Raw genomic sequence first — 25,435 nt, 5'->3', positions numbered from 1 at the left:
CTGATGGACGGTCAGTTCTGAGGGAGCTCTGCACTGATGGAGGGTCAGTACTGAGGGAGCTCTGTACTGATGGAGGGTCAGTACTCAGGGAGCTCTGCACTGATGGAGGGTCAGTACTGAGGGAGCTCTGTACTGATGGAGGGTCAGTACTGAGGGAGCTCTGCACTGATGGAGGGTCAGTACTGAGGGAGCTCTGCACTGATGGAGGGTCAGTACCGAGGGAGCTCTGTACTGATGGAGGGTCAGTAATGAGGGAGATCTGTAGTGATGGAGGGTCAGTACTCAGGGAGCTCTCCACTGACGGAGGGTCATTACTGAGGGAGCTCTGTACTGATGGAGGGTCAGTACTGAGGGAGCTCTGCACTGATGGAGGGTCACTACTGAGGGAGCTCTGCACTGATGGAGGGTCAGGACTGAGGGAGCTCTGCACTGATGGAGGGTCAGTACTGAGGGAGCTCTGCACTGATGGAGGGTCAGTACTGAGGGAGCTCTGTACTGATGGAAGGTCAGTACTGAGGGTGCTCTGTACTGATGGATGGTAAGTACTCAGGGAGCTCTGCACTGATGGAGGGTCAGTACTGAGGGAGCTCTGTACTGATGTAAGGTCAGTACTGAGGGAGCTCTGTACTGATGGAGGGTCAGTACTGAGGCAGCTCTGCACTGATGGAGGGTCATTACTGAGGGAGCTCTGTACTGATGGAGGGTCAGTACTGAGCGAGCTCTGCACTGATGGAGGGTCAGTACTGAGGGAGCTCTGCACTGATGGAGGGTCAGTACTGAGGAAGCTCTGTACTGATGGAGGGTCAGTACTGAGGGAGCTCTGTACTGATGGAGGGTCAGTACTGAGGGAGTTCTGCACTGATGGAGGGTCAGTACTGACGGAGCTCTGAACTGATGGAGGGTCAGTACTGAGGGAGCTCTGCACTGATGGAGGGTCAGTACTGAGGGTGCTCTGTACTGATGGAGGGTCAGTACTGAGGGAGCTCTGCACTGATGGAGGGTCAGTACTGAGGGAGCTCTGTACTGATGGAGGGTCAGTAATGAGGGAGCTCTGCATTGATGGAGGGTCAGTACTGAGGGAGCTCTGTACTGATGGATGGTAAGTACTCAGGGAGCTCTGCACTGATGGAGGGTCAGTACTGAGGGAGCTCTGTACTGATGTAAGGTCAGTACTGAGGGAGCTCTGTACTGATGGAGGGTCAGTACTGAGGGAGCTCTGCACTGATGGAGGGTCATTACTGAGGGAGCTCTGTACTGATGGAGGGTCAGTACTGAGCGAGCTCTGCACTGATGGAGGGTCAGTACTGAGGGAGCTCTGCACTGATGGAGGGTCAGTACTGAGGGAGCTCTGTACTGATGGAGGGTCAGTACTGAGGGAGCTCTGTACTGATGGAGGGTCAGAACTGAGGGAGTTCTGCACTGATGGAGGGTCAGTACTGACGGAGCTCTGAACTGATGGAGGGTCAGTACTGAGGGAGCTCTGCACTGATGGAGGGTCAGTACTGAGGGTGCTCTGTACTGATGGAGGGTCAGTACTGAGGGAGCTCTGCACTGATGGAGGGTCAGTACTGAGGGAGCTCTGTACTGATGGAGGGTCAGTAATGAGGGAGCTCTGCATTGATGGAGGGTCAGTACTGAGGGAGCTCTGTACTGATGGAGGGTCAGTACTGAGGGAGCTCTGCACTGATGGAGGGTCAGTACTGAGGGTGCTCTGTACTGATGGAGGGTCAGTACTGAGGGAGCTCTGCACTGATGGAGGGTCAGTACTGAGGGAGCTCTGTACTGATGGAGGGTCAGTACTGAGGGAGCTCTGCACTGATGGAGGGTCAGAACTGAGGGAGCTCTGTACTGATGGAGGGTCCGTACTGAGGGAGCTCTGTATGGATGGAGGGTCAGTACTGAGGGAGCTCTGCACTGATGGAGGGTCAGTACTAAGGGAGCTCTGTACTGATGGAGGGTCAGTACTGAGGGAGCTCTGCACTGATCGAGGGTCAGTACTGAGGGAGCTCTGTACTGATGGAGGGTCAGTAGTGAGGGAGCTCTGTACTGATGGAGGGTCAGTACTGAGGGAGCTCTGCACTGATGGAGGGTCAGTACTGAGGGAGCTCTGTATTGATGGAGGGTCAGTACTGAGGGAGCTCTGTATTGATGGAGGGTCAGTACTGAGGGTGCTCTGTACGGATGGAGGGTCAGTACTGAGGGAGCTCTGTACTGATGGAGGGTCAGTACTGAGGCAGCTCTGTACTGATGGAGGGTCAGTACTGAGGGAGCTCTGCACTGATGGAGGGTCAGTACTGAGGGAGCTCTGTACTGATGGTGGGTCAGTACTGAGGGAGCTCTGCACTGATGGAGGGTCAGTACTGAGGGAGCTCTGTACTGATGGAGGGTCAGTACTGAGGGAGCTCTGCACTGATGGAGGGTCAGTACTGAGGGAGCTCTGCACTGATGGAGGGTCAGTACTGAGGGAGCTCTGTACTGATGAAGGGTCAGTACTGAGGGAGCTCTGTACTGATGGAGGGTCAGTACTGAGGGAGCTCTGCACTGATGGAGGGTCATTACTGAGGGAGCTCTGTACTGATGGAGGGTCAGTACTGAGGGAGCTCAGCACTGATGGAGGGTCACTACTGAGGGAGCTCTGCACTGATGGAGGGTCAGGACTGAGGGAGCTCTGCACTGATGGAGGGTCTGTACTGAGGGAGCTCTGTACTGATGGAGGGTCAGTACTGAGGGAGCTCTGTACTGATGGAGGGTCAGTACTGAGGGAGCTCTGCACTGATGGAGGGTCAGTACTGAGGGTGCTCTGTACTGATGGAGGGTCAGTACTCAGGGAGCTCTGCACTGATGGAGGGTCAGTACTGAGGGAGCTCTGTTCTGATGGAGGGTCAGTACTGAGGGAGCTCTGTAGTGATGGAGGGTCTGTACTCAGGGAGCTCTGCACTGATGGAGGGTCATTACTGAGGGAGCTCTGAACTGATGGATGGTCAGTACTGAGGGAGCTCTGCACTGATGGAGGGTCAGTACTGAGGGAGCTCTGTACTGATGGAGGGTCAGTACTCAGGGAGCTCTGCACTGATGGAGGGTCAGTACTGAGGGAGCTCTGTACTGATGGAGGGTCAGTACTGAGGGAGCTCTGCACTGATGGAGGGTCAGTACTGAGGGAGCTCTGCACTGATGGAGGGTCAGTACCGAGGGAGCTCTGTACTGATGGAGGGTCAGTAATGAGGGAGATCTGTAGTGATGGAGGGTGAGTACTCAGGGAGCTCTCCACTGACGGAGGGTGATTACTGAGGGAGCTCTGTACTGATGGAGGGTCAGTACTGAGGGAGCTCTGCACTGATGGAGGGTCACTACTGAGGGAGATCTGCACTGATGGAGGGTCAGGACTGAGGGAGCTCTGCACTGATGGAGGGTCAGTACTGAGGGAGCTCTGCACTGATGGAGGGTCAGTACTGAGGGAGCTCTGTACTGATGGAGAGGTCAGTACTGAGGGCGCTCTGTACTGATGGAAGGTCAGTACTGAGGGTGCTCTGTACTGATGGATGGTAAGTACTCAGGGAGCTCTGCACTGATGGAGGGTCAGTACTGAGGGAGCTCTGTACTGATGTAAGGTCAGTACTGAGGGAGCTCTGTACTGTTGGAGGGTCAGTACTGAGGGAGCTCTGCACTGATGGAGGGTCATTACTGAGGGAGCTCTGTACTGATGGAGAGTCAGTACTGAGCGAGCTCTGCACTGATGGAGGGTCAGTACTGAGGGAGCTCTGCACTGATGGAGGGTCAGTACTGAGGGAGCTCTGTACTGATGGAGGGTCAGTACTGAGGGAGCTCTGTACTGATGGAGGGTCAGTACTGAGGGAGTTCTGCACTGATGGAGGGTCAGTACTGACGGAGCTCTGAACTGATGGAGGGTCAGTACTGAGGGAGCTCTGCACTGATGGAGGGTCAGTACTGAGGGTGCTCTGTACTGATGGAGGGTCAGTACTGAGGGAGCTCTGCACTGATGGAGGGTCAGTACTGAGGGAGCTATGTACTGATGGAGGGTCAGTAATGAGGGAGCTCTGCATTGATGGAGGGTCAGTACTGAGGGAGCTCTGTACTGATGGAGGGTCAGTACTGAGGGAGCTCTGCACTGATGGAGGGTCAGTACTGAGGGTGCTCTGTACTGATGGAGGGTCAGTACTGAGGGAGCTGTGCACTGATGGAGGGTCAGTACTGAGGGAGCTCTGTACTGATGGAGGGTCAGTACTGAGGGAGCTCTGCACTGATGGAGGGTCAGAACTGAGGGAGCTCTGTACTGATGGAGGGTCCGTACTGAGGGAGCTCTGTATGGATGGAGGGTCAGTACTGAGGGAGCTCTGCACTGATGGAGGGTCAGTACTAAGGGAGCTCTGTACTGATGGAGAATCAGTACTGAGGGAGCTCTGCACTGATCGAGGGTCAGTACTGAGGGAGCTCTGTACTGATGGAGGGTCAGTAGTGAGGGAGCTCTGTACTGATGGAGGGTCAGTACTGAGGGAGCTCTGCACTGATGGAGGGTCAGTACTGAGGGAGCTCTGTATTGATGGAGGGTCAGTACTGAGGGAGCTCTGTATTGATGGAGGGTCAGTACTGAGGGTGCTCTGTACGGATGGAGGGTCAGTACTGAGGGAGCTCTGTACTGATGGAGGGTCAGTACTGAGGCAGCTCTGTACTGATGGAGGGTCAGTACTGAGGGAGCTCTGCACTGATGGAGGGTCAGTACTGAGGGAGCTCTGTACTGATGGTGGGTCAGTACTGAGGGAGCTCTGCACTGATGGAGGGTCAGTACTGAGGGAGCTCTGTACTGATGGAGGGTCAGTACTGAGGGAGCTCTGCACTGATGGAGGGTCAGTACTGAGGGAGCTCTGCACTGATGGAGGGTCAGTACTGAGGGAGCTCTGTACTGATGGAGGGTCAGTACTGAGGGAGCTCTGTACTGATGGAGGGTCAGTACTGAGGGAGCTCTGCACTGATGGAGGGTCATTACTGAGGGAGCTCTGTACTGATGGAGGGTCAGTACTGAGGGAGCTCTGCACTGATGGAGGGTCACTACTGAGGGAGCTCTGCACTGATGGAGGGTCAGGACTGAGGGAGCTCTGCACTGATGGAGGGTCAGTACTGAGGGAGCTCTGTACTGATGGAGGGTCAGTACTGAGGGAGCTCTGTACTGATGGAGGGTCAGTACTGAGGGAGCTCTGCACTGATGGAGGGTCAGTACTGAGGGTGCTCTGTACTGATGGAGGGTCAGTACTCAGGGAGCTCTGCACTGATGGAGGGTCAGTACTGAGGGAGCTCTGTACTGATGGAGGGTCAGTACTGAGGGAGCTCTGTAGTGATGGAGGGTCTGTACTCAGGGAGCTCTGCACTGATGGAGGGTCATTACTGAGGGAGCTCTGAACTGATGGATGGTCAGTACTGAGGGAGCTCTGCACTGATGGAGGGTCAGTACTGAGGGAGCTCTGTACTGATGGAGGGTCAGTACTGAGGGAGCTCTGTACTGATGGAGGGTCAGTACTGAGGGAGCTCTGTATTGATGGTGGGTCAGTACTGAGGGAGCTCTGTACTAATGGAGGGTCAGTACTGAGCGAGCTCTGCACTGATGGAGGGTCAGTACTGAGGGAGCTCTGTATTGATTGAGGGTCAGTACTGAGGGAGCTCTGTATAGATGGAGGGTCAGTACTGAGGGTGCTCTGTACTGATGGAGGGTCAGTACTGAGGGAGCTCTGCACTGATGGAGGGTCAGTACAGATGGAGCTCTGTATTGATGGAGGGTCAGTACTGAGGGAGCTCTGCACTGATGGAGGGTCAGTACTGAGGGAGCTCTGTACTGATGGAGGGTCAGTACTGAGGGATCTCTGCACTGATGGAGGGTCAGTACTGAGGGAGCTGTGAACTGATGGAGGGTCAGTACTGAGGGAGCTCTGCACTGATGGAGGGTCAGTACTGAGGGAGCTCTGTACTGATGGAGGGTCAGTACTGAGGGAGCTCTGCACTGATGGAGGGTCAGTACTGAGGGAGCTCTGCACTGATGGAGGGTCTGTACTGAGGGAACTCTGTATTGATGGAGGGTCAGTACTGAGGGAACTCTGTATTGATGGAGGGTCAGTACTGAGGGTGCTCTGTACTGATGGAGGGTCAGTACTGAGGGAGCTCTGCACTGGTGGAGGGTCAGTACTGAGGGAGCTCTGTACTGATGGAGGGTCAGTACTGAGGGAGCTCTGTAGTGATGGAGGGTCTGTACTCAGGGAGCTCTGCACTGATGGAGGGTCTGTACTGAGCGAGCTCTGCACTGATGGAGGGTCAGTACTGAGGGAGCTCCGTATTGATGGAGGGTCAGTACTGAGGGTGCTCTGTACTGATGCAGGGTCAGTACTGAGGGAGCTCTGTATTAATGGAGCGTCAGTTCTGAGGGAGCTCTGCACTGATGGAGGGTCAATACTGAGGGAGCTCTGTACTGATGGAGGGTCAGTACTGAGGGAGCTCTGTACTGATGGAGGGTCAGTACTGAGGGAGTTCTGCACTGATGGAGGGTCAGTACTGAGGGAGCTCTGTACGGATGGAGGGTCAGTACTGAGGGAGCTCTGTACTGATGGAGGGTCAGTACTGAGGGAGCTCTGCACTGATGGTGGGTCAGTACTGAGGGAGCTCTGTACTGATGGAGGGTCAGTACTGAGGGAGCTCTGCACTGATGGTGGGTCACTACTGAGGGAGCTCTGCACTGATGGAGGGTCAGGACTGAGGGAGCTCTGCACTGATGGAGGGTCAGTACTGAGGGAGCACTGCACTGATGGAGGGTCAGTACTGAGGGAGCTCTGTACTGATGGAGGGTCAGTACTGAGGGAGCTCTGTACTGATGGAGGGTCAGTACTGCGGGAGCTCTGCACTGATGGAGGGTCAGTACTGAGGGTGCTCTGTACTGATGGAGGGTCAGTACTCAGGGAGCTCTGCACTGATGGAGGGTCAGTACTGAGGGAGCTCTGTACTGATGGAGGGTCAGTACTGAGGGAGCTCTGTACTGATGGAGGGTCTGTACTCAGGGAGCTCTGCACTGATGGAGGGTCATTACTGAGGGAGATCTGTACTGATGGAGGGTCAGTACTGAGTGAGCTCTGCACTGATGGAGGGTCAGTACTGAGGGAGCTCTGTACTGATGGAGGGTCAGTACTGAGGGAGCTCTGTACTGATGGAGGGTCAGTACTGAGGGAGCTCTGTATTGATGGTGGGTCACTACTGAGGGAGCTCTGTACTGATGGAGGGTCAGTACTGAGGGAGCTCTGCACTGATGGAGGGTCAGTACTGAGGGAGCTCTGTATTGATGGAGGGTCAGTACTGAGGGAGATCTGTATTGATGTAGGGTCAGTACTGAGGGAGCTCTGTACTGATGGAGGGTCAGTAATGAGGGAGCTCTGCACTGATGGAGGGTCAGTACTGAGGGAGCTCTGTACTGATGGACGGTCAGTTCTGAGGGAGCTCTGCACTGATGGAGGGTCAGTACTGAGGGAGCTCTGTACTGATGGAGGGTCAGTACTCAGGGAGCTCTGCACTGATGGAGGGTCAGTACTGAGGGAGCTCTGTACTGATGGAGGGTCAGTACTGAGGGAGCTCTGTACTGATGGAAGGTCAGTACTGAGGGTGCTCCGTACTGATGGATGGTAAGTACTCAGGGAGCTCTGCACTGATGGAGGGTCAGTACTGAGGGAGCTCTGTACTGATGTAAGGTCAGTACTGAGGGAGCTCTGTACTGATGGAGGGTCAGTACTGAGGGAGCTCTGCACTGATGGAGGGTCATTACTGAGGGAGCTCTGTACTGATGGAGGGTCAGTACTGAGCGAGCTCTGCACTGATGGAGGGTCAGTACTGAGGGAGCTCTGCACTGATGGAGGGTCAGTACTGAGGGAGCTCTGTACTGATGGAGGGTCAGTCCTGAGGCAGCTCTGTACTGATGGAGGGTCAGTACTGAGGGAGCTCTGCACTGATGGAGGGTCAGTACTGACGGAGCTCTGAACTGATGGAGGGTCAGTACTGAGGGAGCTCTTCACTGATGGAGGGTCAGTACTGAGGGTGCTCTGTACTGATGGAGGGTCCGTACTGAGGGAGCTCTGCACTGATGGAGGGTCAGTACTGAGGGAGCTCTGTACTGATGGAGGGTCAGTACTGAGGGAGCTCTGCATTGATGGAGGGTCAGTACTGAGGGAGCTCTGTACTGATGGAGGGTCAGTACTGAGGGAGCTCTGCACTGATGGAGGGTCAGTACTGAGGGTGCTCTGTACTGATGGAGGGTCAGTACTGAGGGAGCTCTGCACTGATGGAGGGTCAGTACTGAGGGAGCTCTGTACTGATGGAGGGTCAGTACTGAGCGAGCTGTGCACTGATGGAGGGTCAGAACTGAGGGAGCTCTGTACTGATGGAGGGTCCGTACTGAGGGAGCTCTGTATGGATGGAGGGTCAGTACTGAGGGAGCTCTGCACTGATGGAGGGTCAGTACTAAGGGAGCTCTGTACTGATGGAGGGTCAGTACTGAGGGAGCTCTGCACTGATCGAGGGTCAGTACTGAGGGAGCTCTGTACTGATGGAGGGTCAGTAGTGAGGGAGCTCTGTACTGATGGAGGGTCAGTACTGAGGGTGCTCTGCACTGATGGAGGGTCAGTACTGAGGGAGCTCTGTATTGATGGAGGGTCAGTACTGAGGGAGCTCTATATTGATGGAGGGTCAGTACTGAGGGTGCTCTGTACGGATGGAGGGTCAGTACTGAGGGAGCTCTGTACTGATGGAGGGTCAGTACTGAGGCAGCTCTGTACTGATGGAGGGTCAGTACTGAGGGAGCTCTGCACTGATGGAGGGTCAGTACTGAGGGAGCTCTGTACTGATGGTGGGTCAGTACTGAGGGAGCTCTGCACTGATGGAGGGTCAGTACTGAGGGAGCTCTGTACTGATGGAGGGTCAGTACTGAGGGAGCTCTGCACTGATGGAGGGTCAGTACTGAGGGAGCTCTGCACTGATGGAGGGTCAGTACTGAGGGAGCTCTGTACTGATGGAGGGTCAGTACTGAGGGAGCTCTGTACTGTTGGAGGGTCAGTACTGAGGGAGCTCTGCACTGATGGAGGGTCATTACTGAGGGAGCTCTGTACTGATGGAGGGTCAGTACTGAGGGAGCTCTGCACTGATGGAGGGTCACTACTGAGGGAGCTCTGCACTGATGGAGGGTCAGGACTGAGGGAGCTCTGCACTGATGGAGGGTCAGTACTGAGGGAGCTCTGTACTGATGGAGGGTCAGTACTGAGGGAGCTCTGTACTGATGGAGGGTCAGTACTGAGGGAGCTCTGCACTGATGGAGGGTCAGTACTGAGGGTGCTCTGTAATGATGGAGGGTCAGTACTCAGGGAGCTCTGCACTGATGGAGGGTCAGTACTGAGGGAGCTCTGTACTGATGGAGGGTCAGTACTGAGGGAGCTCTGTAGTGATGGAGGGTCTGTACTCAGGGAGCTCTGCACTGATGGAGGGTCATTACTGAGGGAGCTCTGAACTGATGGATGGTCAGTACTGAGGGAGCTCTGCACTGATGGAGGGTCAGTACTGAGGGAGCTCTGTACTGATGGAGGGTCAGTACTGAGGGAGCTCTGTACTGATGGAGGGTCAGTACTGAGGGAGCTCTGTATTGATGGTGGGTCAGTACTGAGGGAGCTCTGTACTGATGGAGGGTCAGTACTGAGGGAGTCTGCACTGATGGAGGGTCAGTACTGAGGGAGCTCTGTATTGATTGAGGGTCAGTACTGAGGGAGCTCTGTATAGATGGAGGGTCAGTACTGAGGGTGCTCTGTACTGATGGAGGGTCAGTACTGAGGGAGCTCTGCACTGATGGAGGGTCAGTACTGATGGAGCTCTGTATTGATGGAGGGTCAGTACTGAGGGAGCTCTGCACTGATGGAGGGTCAGTACTGAGGGAGCTCTGTACTAATGGAGGGTCAGTAATGAGGGAGCTCTGTACTGATGGAGGGTCAGTACTGAGGGATCTCTGCACTGATGGAGTGTCAGTACTGAGGGAGCTGTGTACTGATGGAGGGTCAGTACTGAGGGAGCTCTGCACTGATGGAGGGTCAGTACTGAGGGAGCTCTGTACTGATGGAGGGTCAGTACTGAGGGAGCTCTGCACTGATGGAGGGTCAGTACTGAGGGAGCTCTGCACTGATGGAGGGTCTGTACTGAGGGAACTCTGTATTGATGGAGGGTCAGTACTGAGGGAGCTCTGTATTGATGGAGGGTCAGTACTGAGGGTGCTCTGTACTGATGGAGGGTCAGTACTGAGGGAGCTCTGCACTGATGCAGGGTCAGTACTGAGGGATCTCTGTATTGATGGAGGGTCAGTTCTGAGGGAGCTCTGCACTGATGGAGGGTCAGGACTGAGGGAGCTCTGTACTGATGGAGGGTCAGTACTGAGGGTGCTCTGTACTGATGGAGGGTCAGTACTGAGGGAGCTCTGCACTGATGGAGGGTCAGTACTGAGGGAGCTCTGCACTGATGGAAGGTCAGTACTGAGGGAGCTCTGTACTGATGGAGGGTCAGTACTGAGGGAGCTCTCTACTGATGGAGGGTCAGTACTCAGGGAGCTCTGCACTGATGGAGGGTCATTACTGAGGGAGCTCTGTACTGATGGAGGGTCAGTACTGAGGGAGCTCTGCACTGATGGAGGGTCACTACTGAGGGAGCTCTGCACTGATGGAGGGTCAGGACTGAGGGAGCTCTGCACTGATGGAGGGTCAGTACTGAGGGAGCTCTGCACTGATGGAGGGTCAGTACTGAGTGAGCTCTGTACTGATGGAGGGTCAGTACTGAGGGAGCTCTCTACTGATGGAGGGTCAGTACTCAGGGAGCTCTGCACTGATGGATGGTCAGTACTGAGGGTGCTCTGTACTGATGGAGGGTCAGTACTCAGGGAGCTCTGCACTGATGGAGGGTCATTACTGAGGGAGCTCTGTACTGATGGAGGGTCAGTACTGAGGGAGCTCTGCACTGATGGAGGGTCATTCCTGAGGGAGCTCTGTACTGATGGAGGGTCTGTACTCAGGGAGCTCTGCACTGATGGACGGTCATTACTGAGGGAGTTCTGTACTGATGTAGGGTCAGTACTGAGGGAGCTCTGCACTGATGGAGGGTCAGTACTGAGGGAGCTCTCTACTGATGGCGGGTCAGTACTGAGGGAGCTCTGTACTGATGGAGGGTCAGTACTGAGGGAGCTCTGTACTGATGGTGGGTCAGTACTGAGGGAGCTCTGTACTGATGGAGGGTCAGTACTGAGGGAGCTCTGTATTGATGGAGGTTCAGTACTGAGGGAGCACTGTATTGATGGAGGGTCAGTACTGAGGGTGCTCTGTACTGATGGAGGGTCAGTACTGAGGGAGCTCTGCACTGATGGAGGGTCAGTACTGAGGGAGCTCTGTATTGATGGAGGGACAGTACTGAGGGAGCTCTGCACTGATGGAGGGTCAGTACTGAGGGAGCTCTGTACTGTTGGAGGGTCAGTACTGAGGGAGCTCTGTACTGATGGAGGGTCAGTTCTGAGGGAGCTCTGCACTGATGGAGGGTCAGTACAGAGGGAGCTCTGTGCTGATGGAGGGTCAGTACTGAGGGAGCTCTGCACTGATGGAGGGTCAGTACTGAGGGAGCTCTGTACTGATGGAGGGTCAGTACTGAGGGAGCTCTGTACTGATGGAGGGTCAGTACTCAGGGAGCTCTGCACTGACGGAGGGTCATTACAGAGGGAGCTCTGTACTGATGGAGGGTCAGTACTGAGAGAGCTCTGCACTGATGGAGGGTCACTACTGAGGGAGCTCTGCACTGATGGAGGGTCAGGACTGAGGGAGCTCTGCACTGATGGAGGGTCAGTACTGAGGGAGCTCTGCACTGATGGAGGGTCAGTACTGAGGGAGCTCTGTATTGATGGAGGGTCAGTACTGAGGGAGCTCTGCACTGATGGAGGGTCAGTACTGAGAGTGCTCTGTACTGATGGATGGTCAGTACTCAGGGAGCTCTGCACTGATGGAGGGTCATTACTGAGGGAGCTCTGTACTGATGGAGGGTCAGTACTGAGGGAGCTCTGTACTGATGGAGAGTCTGAACTCAAGGAGCTCTGCACTGATGGAGGGTCATTACTGAGGGAGCTCTGTACTGATGGAGGGTCAGTACTGAGCGAGCGCTGCACTGATGGAGGGTCAGTACTGAGGGAGCTCTGTACTGATGGAGGGTCAGTACTGAGGGAGCTCTGTACTGATGGAGGGTCAGTACTGAGGGAGCTCTGTACTTATGGTGGGTCAGTACTGAGGGAGCTCTGTACTGATGGAGGGTCAGTACTGAGGGAGCTCTGCACTGATGGAGTGTCAGTACTGAGGGAGCTCTGTACTGATGGAGGGTCAGTACTGAGGGAGCTCTGCACTGATGAAGGGTCAGTACTGAGGGAGCTCTGTACTGATGGAGGGTCAGTACTGAGGGAGCTCTGCACTGATGGTGGGTCAGGACTGAGGGAGCTCTGTACTGATGGAGGGTCAGTACTCAGGGAGCTCTGCACTGATGGAGGGTCAGTACTGAGGGAGCTCTGTACTGATGGAGGGTCAGTACTGAGGGAGCTCTGTACTGATGGAGGGTCTGTACTCAGGGAGCTCTGCACTGATGGAGAGTCATTACTGAGGGAGCTCTGTACTGATGGAGGGTCAGTACTGAGCGAGCTCTGCACTGATGTAGGGTCAGTACTGAGGGAGCTCTGTACTGATGGAGGGTCAGTACTGAGGGAGCTCTGCACTGATGAAGGGTCAGTACTGAGGGAGCTCTGTATTGATGGAGGGTCCGTACTGAGGGAGCTCTGTATGGATGGAGGGTCAGTACTGAGGGAGCTCTGCACTGATGGAGGGTCAGTACTAAGGGAGCTCTGTACTGATGGAGGGTCAGTACTGAGGGAGCTCTGCCCTGATCGAGGGTCAGTACTGATGGAGCTCTGTACTGATGGAGGGTCAGTAGTGAGGGAGCTCTGTACTGATGTAGGGTCAGTACTGAGGGAGCTCTGCACTGATGGAGGGTCAGTACTGAGGGAGCTCTGTATTGATGGAGGGTCAGTACTGAGGGAGCTCTCTATTGATGGAGGGTCAGTACTGAGGGTGCTCTGTACGGATGGAGGGTCAGTACTGAGGGAGCTCTGTACTGATGGAGGGTCAGTACTGAGGCAGCTCTGTACTGATGGAGGGTCAGTACTGACGGAGCTCTGCACTGATGGAGGGTCAGTACTGAGGGAGCTCTGTACTGATGGTGGGTCAGTACTGAGGGAGCTCTGCACTGATGGAGGGTCAGTACTGAGGGAGCTCTGTACTGATGGAGGGTCAGTTCTGAGGGAGCTCTGCACTATGGAGGGTCAGTACTGAGGGAGCTCTGTACTGATGGAGGGTCAGTACTGAGGGAGCTCTGTACTGATGGAGGGTCAGTACTGAGGGAGCTCTGCACTGATGGAGGGTCATTACTGAGGGAGCTCTGTACTGATGGAGGGTCAGTACTGAGGGAGCTCTGCACTGATGGAGGGTCACAACTGAGGGAGCTCTGCACTGATGGAGGGTCAGGACTGAGGGAGCTCTGCACTGATGGAGCGTCAGTACTGAGGGAGCTCTGTACTGATGGAGGGTCAGTACTGAGGCAGCTCTGTACTGATGGAGGGTCAGTAGTGAGGGAGCTCTGCACTGATGGAGGGTCAGTACTGAGGGAGCTCTGTACTGATGGTGGGTCAGTACTGAGGGAGTTCTGCACTGATGGAGGGTCAGTACTGAGGGAGCTCTGTACTGATGGAGGGTCAGTACTGAGGGAGCTCTGCACTGATGGAGGGTCAGTACTGAGGGAGCTCTGTACTGATGGAGGGTCAGTACTGAGGGAGCTCTGTACTGATGGAGGGTCAGTACTGAGGGAGCTCTGCACTGATGGAGGGTCAGTACCGAGGGAGCTCTGTATTGATTGAGGGTCAGTACTGAGGGAGCTCTGTATTGATGGAGGGTCAGTACTGAGGGTGCTCTGTACTGATGGAGGGTCAGTACTGAGGGAGCTCTGCACTGATGGAGGGTCAGTACTGATGGAGCTCTGTATTGATGGAGGGTCAGTACTGAGGGAGCTCTGCACTGATGGAGGGTCAGTACTGAGGGAGCTCTGTACTGATGGAGGGTCAGTACTGAGGGAGCTCTGTACTGATGGAGGGTCAGTACTGAGGGATCTCTGCACTGATGGAGGGTCAGTACTGAGGGAGCTGTGTACTGATGGAGGGTCAGTACTGAGGGAGCTCTGCACTGATGGAGGGTCAGTACTGAGGGAGCTCTGTACTGATGGAGGGTCAGTACTGAGGGAGATCTGTATTGATGTAGGGTCAGTACTGAGGGAGCTCTGTACTGATGGAGGGTCAGTAATGAGGGAGCTCTGCACTGATGGAGGGTCAGTACTGAGGGAGCTCTGTACTGATGGACGGTCAGTTCTGAGGGAGCTCTGCACTGATGGAGGGTCAGTACTGAGGGAGCTCTGTACTGATGGAGGGTCAGTACTCAGGGAGCTCTGCACTGATGGAGGGTCAGTACTGAGGGAGCTCTGTACTGATGGAGGGTCAGTACTGAGGGAGCTCTGTACTGATGGAAGGTCAGTACTGAGGGTGCTCCGTACTGATGGATGGTAAGTACTCAGGGAGCTCTGCACTGATGGAGGGTCAGTACTGAGGGAGCTCTGTACTGATGTAAGGTCAGTACTGAGGGAGCTCTGTACTGATGGAGGGTCAGTACTGAGGGAGCTCTGCACTGATGGAGGGTCATTACTGAGGGAGCTCTGTACTGATGGAGGGTCAGTACTGAGCGAGCTCTGCACTGATGGAGGGTCAGTACTGAGGGAGCTCTGCACTGATGGAGGGTCAGTACTGAGGGAGCTCTGTACTGATGGAGGGTCAGTCCTGAGGCAGCTCTGTACTGATGGAGGGTCAGTACTGAGGGAGCTCTGCACTGATGGAGGGTCAGTACTGACGGAGCTCTGAACTGATGGAGGGTCAGTACTGAGGGAGCTCTTCACTGATGGAGGGTCAGTACTGAGGGTGCTCTGTACTGATGGAGGGTCCGTACTGAGGGAGCTCTGCACTGATGGAGGGTCAGTACTGAGGGAGCTCTGTACTGATGGAGGGTCAGTACTGAGGGAGCTCTGCATTGATGGAGGGTCAGTACTGAGGGAGCTCTGTACTGATGGAGGGTCAGTACTGAGGGAGCTCTGCACTGATGGAGGGTCAGTACTGAGGGTGCTCTGTACTGATGGAGGGTCAGTACTGAGGGAGCTCTGCACTGATGGAGGGTCAGTACTGAGGGAGCTCTGTACTGATGGAGGGTCAGTACTGAGGGAGCTGTGCACTGATGGAGGGTCAGAACTGAGGGAGCTCTGTACTGATGGAGGGTCCGTACTGAGGGAGCTCTGTATGGATGGATGGTCAGTACTGAGGGAGCTCTGCACTGATGGAGGGTCAGTACTAAGGGAGCTCTGTACTGATGGAGGGTCAGTACTGAGGGAGCTCTGCACTGATCGAGGGTCAGTACTGAGGGAGCTCTGTACTGATGGAGGGTCAGTAGTGAGGGAGCTCTGTACTGATGGAGGGTCAGTACTGAGGGTGCTCTGCACTGATGGAGGGTCAGTACTGAGGGAGCTCTGTATTGATGGAGGGTCAGTACTGAGGGAGCTCTATATTGATGGAGGGTCAGTACTGAGGGTGCTCTGTACGGATGGAGGGTCAGTACTGAGGGAGCTCTGTACTGATGGAGGGTCAGTACTGAGGCAGCTCTGTACTGATGGAGGGTCAGTACTGAGGGAGCTCTGCACTGATGGAGGGTCAGTACTGAGGGAGCTCTGTACTGATGGTGGGTCAGTACTGAGGGAGCTCTGCACTGATGGAGGGTCAGTACTGAGGGAGCTCTGTACTGATGGAGGGTCAGTACTGAGGGAGCTCTGCACTGATGGAGGGTCAGTACTGAGGGAGCTCTGCACTGATGGAGGGTCAGTACTGAGGGAGCTCTGTACTGATGGAGGGTCAGTACTGAGGGAGCTCTGTACTGTTGGAGGGTCAGTACTGAGGGAGCTCTGCACTGATGGAGGGTCATTACTGAGGGAGCTCTGTACTGATGGAGGGTCAGTACTGAGGGAGCTCTGCACTGATGGAGGGTCACTACTGAGGGAGCTCTGCACTGACGGAGGGTCAGGACTGAGGGAGCTCTGCACTGATGGATGGTCAGTACTGAGGGAGCTCTGTACTGATGGAGGGTCAGTACTGAGGGAGCTCTGTACTGATGGAGGGTCAGTACTGAGGGAGCTCTGCACTGATGGAGGGTCAGTACTGAGGGTGCTCTGTAATGATGGAGGGTCAGTACTCAGGGAGCTCTGCACTGATGGAGGGTCAGTACTGAGGGAGCTCTGTACTGATGGAGGGTCAGTACTGAGGGAGCTCTGTAGTGATGGAGGGTCTGTACTCAGGGAGCTCTGCACTGATGGAGGGTCATTACTGAGGGAGCTCTGAACTGATGGATGGTCAGTACTGAGGGAGCTCTGCACTGATGGAGGGTCAGTACTGAGGGAGCTCTGTACTGATGGAGGGTCAGTACTGAGGGAGCTCTGTACTGATGGAGGGTCAGTACTGAGGGAGCTCTGTATTGATGGTGGGTCAGTACTGAGGGAGCTCTGTACTGATGGAGGGTCAGTACTGAGGGAGTCTGCACTGATGGAGGGTCAGTACTGAGGGAGCTCTGTATTGATTGAGGGTCAGTACTGAGGGAGCTCTGTATAGATGGAGGGTCAGTACTGAGGGTGCTCTGTACTGATGGAGGGTCAGTACTGAGGGAGCTCTGCACTGATGGAGGGTCAGTACTGATGGAGCTCTGTATTGATGGAGGGTCAGTACTGAGGGAGCTCTGCACTGATGGAGGGTCAGTACTGAGGGAGCTCTGTACTAATGGAGGGTCAGTAATGAGGGAGCTCTGTACTGATGGAGGGTCAGTACTGAGGGATCTCTGCACTGATGGAGTGTCAGTACTGAGGGAGCTGTGTACTGATGGAGGGTCAGTACTGAGGGAGCTCTGCACTGATGGAGGGTCAGTACTGAGGGAGCTCTGTACTGATGGAGGGTCAGTACTGAGGGAGCTCTGCACTGATGGAGGGTCAGTACTGAGGGAGCTCTGCACTGATGGAGGGTCTGTACTGAGGGAACTCTGTATTGATGGAGGGTCAGTACTGAGGGAGCTCTGTATTGATGGAGGGTCAGTACTGAGGGTGCTCTGTACTGATGGAGGGTCAGTACTGAGGGAGCTCTGCACTGATGCAGGGTCAGTACTGAGGGATCTCTGTATTGATGGAGGGTCAGTTCTGAGGGAGCTCTGCACTGATGGAGGGTCAGGACTGAGGGAGCTCTGTACTGATGGAGGGTCAGTACTGAGGGTGCTCTGTACTGATGGAGGGTCAGTACTGAGGGAGCTCTGCACTGATGGAGGGTCAGTACTGAGGGAGCTCTGCACTGATGGAAGGTCAGTACTGAGGGAGCTCTGTACTGATGGAGGGTCAGTACTGAGGGAGCTCTCTACTGATGGAGGGTCAGTACTCAGGGAGCTCTGCACTGATGGAGGGTCATTACTGAGGGAGCTCTGTACTGATGGAGGGTCAGTACTGAGGGAGCTCTGCACTGATGGAGGGTCACTACTGAGGGAGCTCTGCACTGATGGAGGGTCAGGACTGAGGGAGCTCTGCACTGATGGAGGGTCAGTACTGAGGGAGCTCTGCACTGATGGAGGGTCAGTACTGAGTGAGCTCTGTACTGATGGAGGGTCAGTACTGAGGGAGCTCTCTACTGATGGAGGGTCAGTACTCAGGGAGCTCTGCACTGATGGATGGTCAGTACTGAGGGTGCTCTGTACTGATGGAGGGTCAGTACTCAGGGAGCTCTGCACTGATGGAGGGTCATTACTGAGGGAGCTCTGTACTGATGGAGGGTCAGTACTGAGGGAGCTCTGCACTGATGGAGGGTCATTCCTGAGGGAGCTCTGTACTGATGGAGGGTCTGTACTCAGGGAGCTCTGCACTGATGGACGGTCATTACTGAGGGAGTTCTGTACTGATGTAGGGTCAGTACTGAGGGAGCTCTGCACTGATGGAGGGTCAGTACTGAGGGAGCTCTCTACTGATGGCGGGTCAGTACTGAGGGAGCTCTGTACTGATGGAGGGTCAGTACTGAGGGAGCTCTGTACTGATGGTGGGTCAGTACTGAGGGAGCTCTGTACTGATGGAGGGTCAGTACTGAGGGAGCTCTGTATTGATGGAGGTTCAGTACTGAGGGAGCACTGTATTGATGGAGGGTCAGTACTGAGGGTGCTCTGTACTGATGGAGGGTCAGTACTGAGGGAGCTCTGTATTGATGGAGGGACAGTACTGAGGGAGCTCTGCACTGATGGAGGGTCAGTACTGAGGGAGCTCTGTACTGTTGGAGGGTCAGTACTGAGGGAGCTCTGTACTGATGGAGGGTCAGTTCTGAGGGAGCTCTGCACTGATGGAGGGTCAGTACAGAGGGAGCTCTGTGCTGATGGAGGGTCAGTACTGAGGGAGCTCTGCACTGATGGAGGGTCAGTACTGAGGGAGCTCTGTACTGATGGAGGGTCAGTACTGAGGGAGCTCTGTACTGATGGAGGGTCAGTACTCAGGGAGCTCTGCACTGACGGAGGGTCATTACTGAGGGAGCTCTGTACTGATGGAGGGTCAGTACTGAGAGAGCTCTGCACTGATGGAGGGTCACTACTGAGGGAGCTCTGCACTGATGGAGGGTCAGGACTGAGGGAGCTCTGCACTGATGGAGGGTCAGTACTGAGGGAGCTCTGCACTGATGGAGGGTCAGTACTGAGGGAGCTCTGTATTGATGGAGGGTCAGTACTGAGGGAGCTCTGCACTGATGGAGGGTCAGTACTGAGAGTGCTCTGTACTGATGGATGGTCAGTACTCAGGGAGCTCTGCACTGATGGAGGGTCATTACTGAGGGAGCTCTGTACTGATGGAGGGTCAGTACTGAGGGAGCTCTGTACTGATGGAGAGTCTGAACTCAAGGAGCTCTGCACTGATGGAGGGTCATTACTGAGGGAGCTCTGTACTGATGGAGGGTCAGTACTGAGCGAGCGCTGCACTGATGGAGGGTCAGTACTGAGGGAGCTCTGTACTGATGGAGGGTCAGTACTGAGGGAGCTCTGTACTGATGGAGGGTCAGTACTGAGGGAGCTCTGTACTGATGGTGGGTCAGTACTGAGGGAGCTCTGTACTGATGGAGGGTCAGTACTGAGGGAGCTCTGCACTGATGGAGGGTCAGTACTGAGGGAGCTCTGTATTGATGGAGGGTCAGTACTGAGGGAGCTCTATATTGATGGAGGGTCAGTACTGAGGGTGCTCTGTACGGATGGAGGGTCAGTACTGAGGGAGCTCTGTACTGATGGAGGGTCAGTACTGAGGCAGCTCTGTACAGATGGAGGGTCAGTACTGAGGGAGCTCTGCACTGATGGAGGGTCAGTACTGAGGGAGCTCTGTACTGATGGTGGGTCAGTACTGAGGGAGCTCTGCACTGATGGAGGGTCAGTACTGAGGGAGCTCTGTACTGATGGAGGGTCAGTACTGAGGGAGCTCTGCACTGATGGAGGGTCAGTACTGAGGGAGCTCTGCACTGATGGAGGGTCAGTACTGAGGGAGCTCTGTACTGATGGAGGGTCAGTACTGAGGGAGCTCTGTACTGTTGGAGGGTCAGTACTGAGGGAGCTCTGCACTGATGGAGGGTCATTACTGAGGGAGCTCTGTACTGATGGAGGGTCAGTACTGAGGGAGCTCTGCACTGATGGAGGGTCACTACTGAGGGAGCTCTGCACTGACGGAGGGTCAGGACTGAGGGAGCTCTGCACTGATGGATGGTCAGTACTGAGGGAGCTCTGTACTGATGGAGGGTCAGTACTGAGGGAGCTCTGTACTGATGGAGGGTCAGTACTGAGGGAGCTCTGCACTGATGGAGGGTCAGTACTGAGGGTGCTCTGTAATGATGGAGGGTCAGTACTCAGGGAGCTCTGCACTGATGGAGGGTCAGTACTGAGGGAGCTCTGTACTGATGGAGGGTCAGTACTGAGGGAGCTCTGTAGTGATGGAGGGTCTGTACTCAGGGAGCTCTGCACTGATGGAGGGTCATTACTGAGGGAGCTCTGAACTGATGGATGGTCAGTACTGAGGGAGCTCTGCACTGATGGAGGGTCAGTACTGAGGGAGCTCTGTACTGATGGAGGGTCAGTACTGAGGGAGCTCTGTACTGATGGAGGGTCAGTACTGAGGGAGCTCTGTATTGATGGTGGGTCAGTACTGAGGGAGCTCTGTACTGATGGAGGGTCAGTACTGAGGGAGTCTGCACTGATGGAGGGTCAGTACTGAGGGAGCTCTGTATTGATTGAGGGTCAGTACTGAGGGAGCTCTGTATAGATGGAGGGTCAGTACTGAGGGTGCTCTGTACTGATGGAGGGTCAGTACTGAGGGAGCTCTGCACTGATGGAGGGTCAGTACTGATGGAGCTCTGTATTGATGGAGGGTCAGTACTGAGGGAGCTCTGCACTGATGGAGGGTCAGTACTGAGGGAGCTCTGTACTAATGGAGGGTCAGTAATGAGGGAGCTCTGTACTGATGGAGGGTCAGTACTGAGGGATCTCTGCACTGATGGAGTGTCAGTACTGAGGGAGCTGTGTACTGATGGAGGGTCAGTACTGAGGGAGCTCTGCACTGATGGAGGGTCAGTACTGAGGGAGCTCTGTACTGATGGAGGGTCAGTACTGAGGGAGCTCTGCACTGATGGAGGGTCAGTACTGAGGGAGCTCTGCACTGATGGAGGGTCTGTACTGAGGGAACTCTGTATTGATGGAGGGTCAGTACTGAGGGAGCTCTGTATTGATGGAGGGTCAGTACTGAGGGTGCTCTGTACTGATGGAGGGTCAGTACTGAGGGAGCTCTGCACTGATGCAGGGTCAGTACTGAGGGATCTCTGTATTGATGGAGGGTCAGTTCTGAGGGAGCTCTGCACTGATGGAGGGTCAGGACTGAGGGAGCTCTGTACTGATGGAGGGTCAGTACTGAGGGTGCTCTGTACTGATGGAGGGTCAGTACTGAGGGAGCTCTGCACTGATGGAGGGTCAGTACTGAGGGAGCTCTGCACTGATGGAAGGTCAGTACTGAGGGAGCTCTGTACTGATGGAGGGTCAGTACTGAGGGAGCTCTCTACTGATGGAGGGTCAGTACTCAGGGAGCTCTGCACTGATGGAGGGTCATTACTGAGGGAGCTCTGTACTGATGGAGGGTCAGTACTGAGGGAGCTCTGCACTGATGGAGGGTCACTACTGAGGGAGCTCTGCACTGATGGAGGGTCAGGACTGAGGGAGCTCTGCACTGATGGAGGGTCAGTACTGAGGGAGCTCTGCACTGATGGAGGGTCAGTACTGAGTGAGCTCTGTACTGATGGAGGGTCAGTACTGAGGGAGCTCTCTACTGATGGAGGGTCAGTACTCAGGGAGCTCTGCACTGATGGATGGTCAGTACTGAGGGTGCTCTGTACTGATGGAGGGTCAGTACTCAGGGAGCTCTGCACTGATGGAGGGTCATTACTGAGGGAGCTCTGTACTGATGGAGGGTCAGTACTGAGGGAGCTCTGCACTGATGGAGGGTCATTCCTGAGGGAGCTCTGTACTGATGGAGGGTCTGTACTCAGGGAGCTCTGCACTGATGGACGGTCATTACTGAGGGAGTTCTGTACTGATGTAGGGTCAGTACTGAGGGAGCTCTGCACTGATGGAGGGTCAGTACTGAGGGAGCTCTCTACTGATGGCGGGTCAGTACTGAGGGAGCTCTGTACTGATGGAGGGTCAGTACTGAGGGAGCTCTGTACTGATGGTGGGTCAGTACTGAGGGAGCTCTGTACTGATGGAGGGTCAGTACTGAGGGAGCTCTGTATTGATGGAGGTTCAGTACTGAGGGAGCACTGTATTGATGGAGGGTCAGTACTGAGGGTGCTCTGTACTGATGGAGGGTCAGTACTGAGGGAGCTCTGTATTGATGGAGGGACAGTACTGAGGGAGCTCTGCACTGATGGAGGGTCAGTACTGAGGGAGCTCTGTACTGTTGGAGGGTCAGTACTGAGGGAGCTCTGTACTGATGGAGGGTCAGTTCTGAGGGAGCTCTGCACTGATGGAGGGTCAGTACAGAGGGAGCTCTGTGCTGATGGAGGGTCAGTACTGAGGGAGCTCTGCACTGATGGAGGGTCAGTACTGAGGGAGCTCTGTACTGATGGAGGGTCAGTACTGAGGGAGCTCTGTACTGATGGAGGGTCAGTACTCAGGGAGCTCTGCACTGACGGAGGGTCATTACTGAGGGAGCTCTGTACTGATGGAGGGTCAGTACTGAGAGAGCTCTGCACTGATGGAGGGTCACTACTGAGGGAGCTCTGCACTGATGGAGGGTCAGGACTGAGGGAGCTCTGCACTGATGGAGGGTCAGTACTGAGGGAGCTCTGCACTGATGGAGGGTCAGTACTGAGGGAGCTCTGTATTGATGGAGGGTCAGTACTGAGGGAGCTCTGCACTGATGGAGGGTCAGTACTGAGAGTGCTCTGTACTGATGGATGGTCAGTACTCAGGGAGCTCTGCACTGATGTAGGGTCATTACTGAGGGAGCTCTGTACTGATGGAGGGTCAGTACTGAGGGAGCTCTGTACTGATGGAGAGTCTGAACTCAAGGAGCTCTGCACTGATGGAGGGTCATTACTGAGGGAGCTCTGTACTGATGGAGGGTCAGTACTGAGCGAGCGCTGCACTGATGGAGGGTCAGTACTGAGGGAGCTCTGTACTGATGGAGGGTCAGTACTGAGGGAGCTCTGTACTGATGGAGGGTCAGTACTGAGGGAGCTCTGTACTGATGGTGGGTCAGTACTGAGGGAGCTCTGTACTGATGGAGGGTCAGTACTGAGGGAGCTCTGCACTGATGGAGTGTCAGTACTGAGGGAGCTCTGTACTGATGGAGGGTCAGTACTGAGGGAGCTCTGCACTGATGAAGGGTCAGTACTGAGGGAGCTCTGTACTGATGGAGGGTCAGTACTGAGGGAGCTCTGCACTGATGGTGGGTCAGGACTGAGGGAGCTCTGTACTGATGGAGGGTCAGTACTCAGGGAGCTCTGCACTGATGGAGGGTCAGTACTGAGGGAGCTCTGTACTGATGGAGGGTCAGTACTGAGGGAGCTCTGTACTGATGGAGGGTCTGTACTCAGGGAGCTCTGCACTGATGGAGAGTCATTACTGAGGGAGCTCTGTACTGATGGAGGGTCAGTACTGAGCGAGCTCTGCACTGATGTAGGGTCAGTACTGAGGGAGCTCTGTACTGATGGAGGGTCAGTACTGAGGGAGCTCTGCACTGATGAAGGGTCAGTACTGAGGGAGCTCTGTACTGATGGAGGGTCCGTACTGAGGGAGCTCTGTATGGATGGAGGGTCAGTACTGAGGGAGCTCTGCACTGATGGAGGGTCAGTACTAAGGGAGCTCTGTACTGATGGAGGGTCAGTACTGAGGGAGCTCTGCCCTGATCGAGGGTCAGTACTGATGGAGCTCTGTACTGATGGAGGGTCAGTAGTGAGGGAGCTCTGTACTGATGTAGGGTCAGTACTGAGGGAGCTCTGCACTGATGGAGGGTCAGTACTGAGGGAGCTCTGTATTGATGGAGGGTCAGTACTGAGGGAGCTCTCTATTGATGGAGGGTCAGTACTGAGGGTGCTCTGTACGGATGGAGGGTCAGTACTGAGGGAGCTCTGTACTGATGGAGGGTCAGTACTGAGGCAGCTCTGTACTGATGGAGGGTCAGTACTGACGGAGCTCTGCACTGATGGAGGGTCAGTACTGAGGGAGCTCTGTACTGATGGTGGGTCAGTACTGAGGGAGCTCTGCACTGATGGAGGGTCAGTACTGAGGGAGCTCTGTACTGATGGAGGGTCAGTTCTGAGGGAGCTCTGCACTATGGAGGGTCAGTACTGAGGGAGCTCTGTACTGATGGAGGGTCAGTACTGAGGGAGCTCTGTACTGATGGAGGGTCAGTACTGAGGGAGCTCTGCACTGATGGAGGGTCATTACTGAGGGAGCTCTGTACTGATGGAGGGTCAGTACTGAGGGAGCTCTGCACTGATGGAGGGTCACAACTGAGGGAGCTCTGCACTGATGGAGGGTCAGGACTGAGGGAGCTCTGCACTGATGGAGCGTCAGTACTGAGGGAGCTCTGTACTGATGGAGGGTCAGTACTGAGGCAGCTCTGTACTGATGGAGGGTCAGTACTGAGGGAGCTCTGCACTGATGGAGGGTCAGTACTGAGGGAGCTCTGTACTGATGGTGGGTCAGTACTGAGGGAGTTCTGCACTGATGGAGGGTCAGTACTGAGGGAGCTCTGTACTGATGGAGGGTCAGTACTGAGGGAGCTCTGCACTGATGGAGGGTCAGTACTGAGGGAGCTCTGTACTGATGGAGGGTCAGTACTGAGGGAGCTCTGTACTGATGGAGGGTCAGTACTGAGGGAGCTCTGCACTGATGGAGGGTCAGTACCGAGGGAGCTCTGTATTGATTGAGGGTCAGTACTGAGGGAGCTCTGTATTGATGGAGGGTCAGTACTGAGGGTGCTCTGTACTGATGGAGGGTCAGTACTGAGGGAGCTCTGCACTGATGGAGGGTCAGTACTGATGGAGCTCTGTATTGATGGAGGGTCAGTACTGAGGGAGCTCTGCACTGATGGAGGGTCAGTACTGAGGGAGCTCTGTACTGATGGAGGGTCAGTACTGAGGGAGCTCTGTACTGATGGAGGGTCAGTACTGAGGGATCTCTGCACTGATGGAGGGTCAGTACTGAGGGAGCTGTGTACTGATGGAGGGTCAGTACTGAGGGAGCTCTGCACTGATGGAGGGTCAGTACTGAGGGAGCTCTGTACTGATGGAGGGTCAGTACTGAGGGAGCTCTGCACTGACGGAGGGTCAGTACTGAGGGAGCTCTGCACTGATGGAGGGTCAGTACTGAGGGAACTCTGTATTGATGGAGGGTCAGTACTGAGGGAGCTCTGTATTGATGGAGTGTCAGTACTGAGGGTGCTCGGTACTGATGGAGGGTCAGTACTGAGGGAGCTCTGCACTGATGCAGGGTCAGTACTGAGGGATCTCTGTATTGATGGAGGGTCAGTTCTGAGGGAGCTCTGCACTGATGGAGGGTCAGTACTGAGGGAGCTCTGTACTGATGGAGGGTCAGTACTGAGGGAGCTCTGTACTGATGGAGGGTCAGTACTGAGGGAGCTCTGCACTGATGGAGGGTCAATACTGAGGGAGGTC

The 25,435-nt window shown here is 55.0% G+C and overlaps 1 protein-coding gene across 1 annotated transcript in view; it reads right to left on the bottom strand.

The window, feature by feature from the left end:
* Positions 1-282: 282 nt before the first annotated feature.
* The window catches only part of LOC148145913 (uncharacterized), a 29,599-nt gene continuing 4,446 nt past the window's right edge, over positions 283-25,435 (bottom strand). Inside the window, exons 2-3 of the mRNA XM_087999753.1 lie at positions 4,491-6,398; positions 283-429 (exon numbers count right to left, since the gene is read on the bottom strand). Of these exons, the coding sequence (XP_087855879.1) occupies positions 283-429; positions 4,491-6,398 (2,055 nt within the window). The remainder of the gene's footprint in view (positions 430-4,490; positions 6,399-25,435) is intronic.

Source organism: Chiloscyllium plagiosum, unplaced genomic scaffold, assembly GCF_037043375.1.
Source record: "Chiloscyllium plagiosum isolate Xiang-an unplaced genomic scaffold, Cpla_swu_hap1 HiC_scaffold_23, whole genome shotgun sequence".
Taxonomy (NCBI): domain Eukaryota; kingdom Metazoa; phylum Chordata; class Chondrichthyes; order Orectolobiformes; family Hemiscylliidae; genus Chiloscyllium; species Chiloscyllium plagiosum.
Note: the sequence above shows the minus strand (reverse complement) of the source record. Positions and strands in the feature narration are given on the sequence as shown.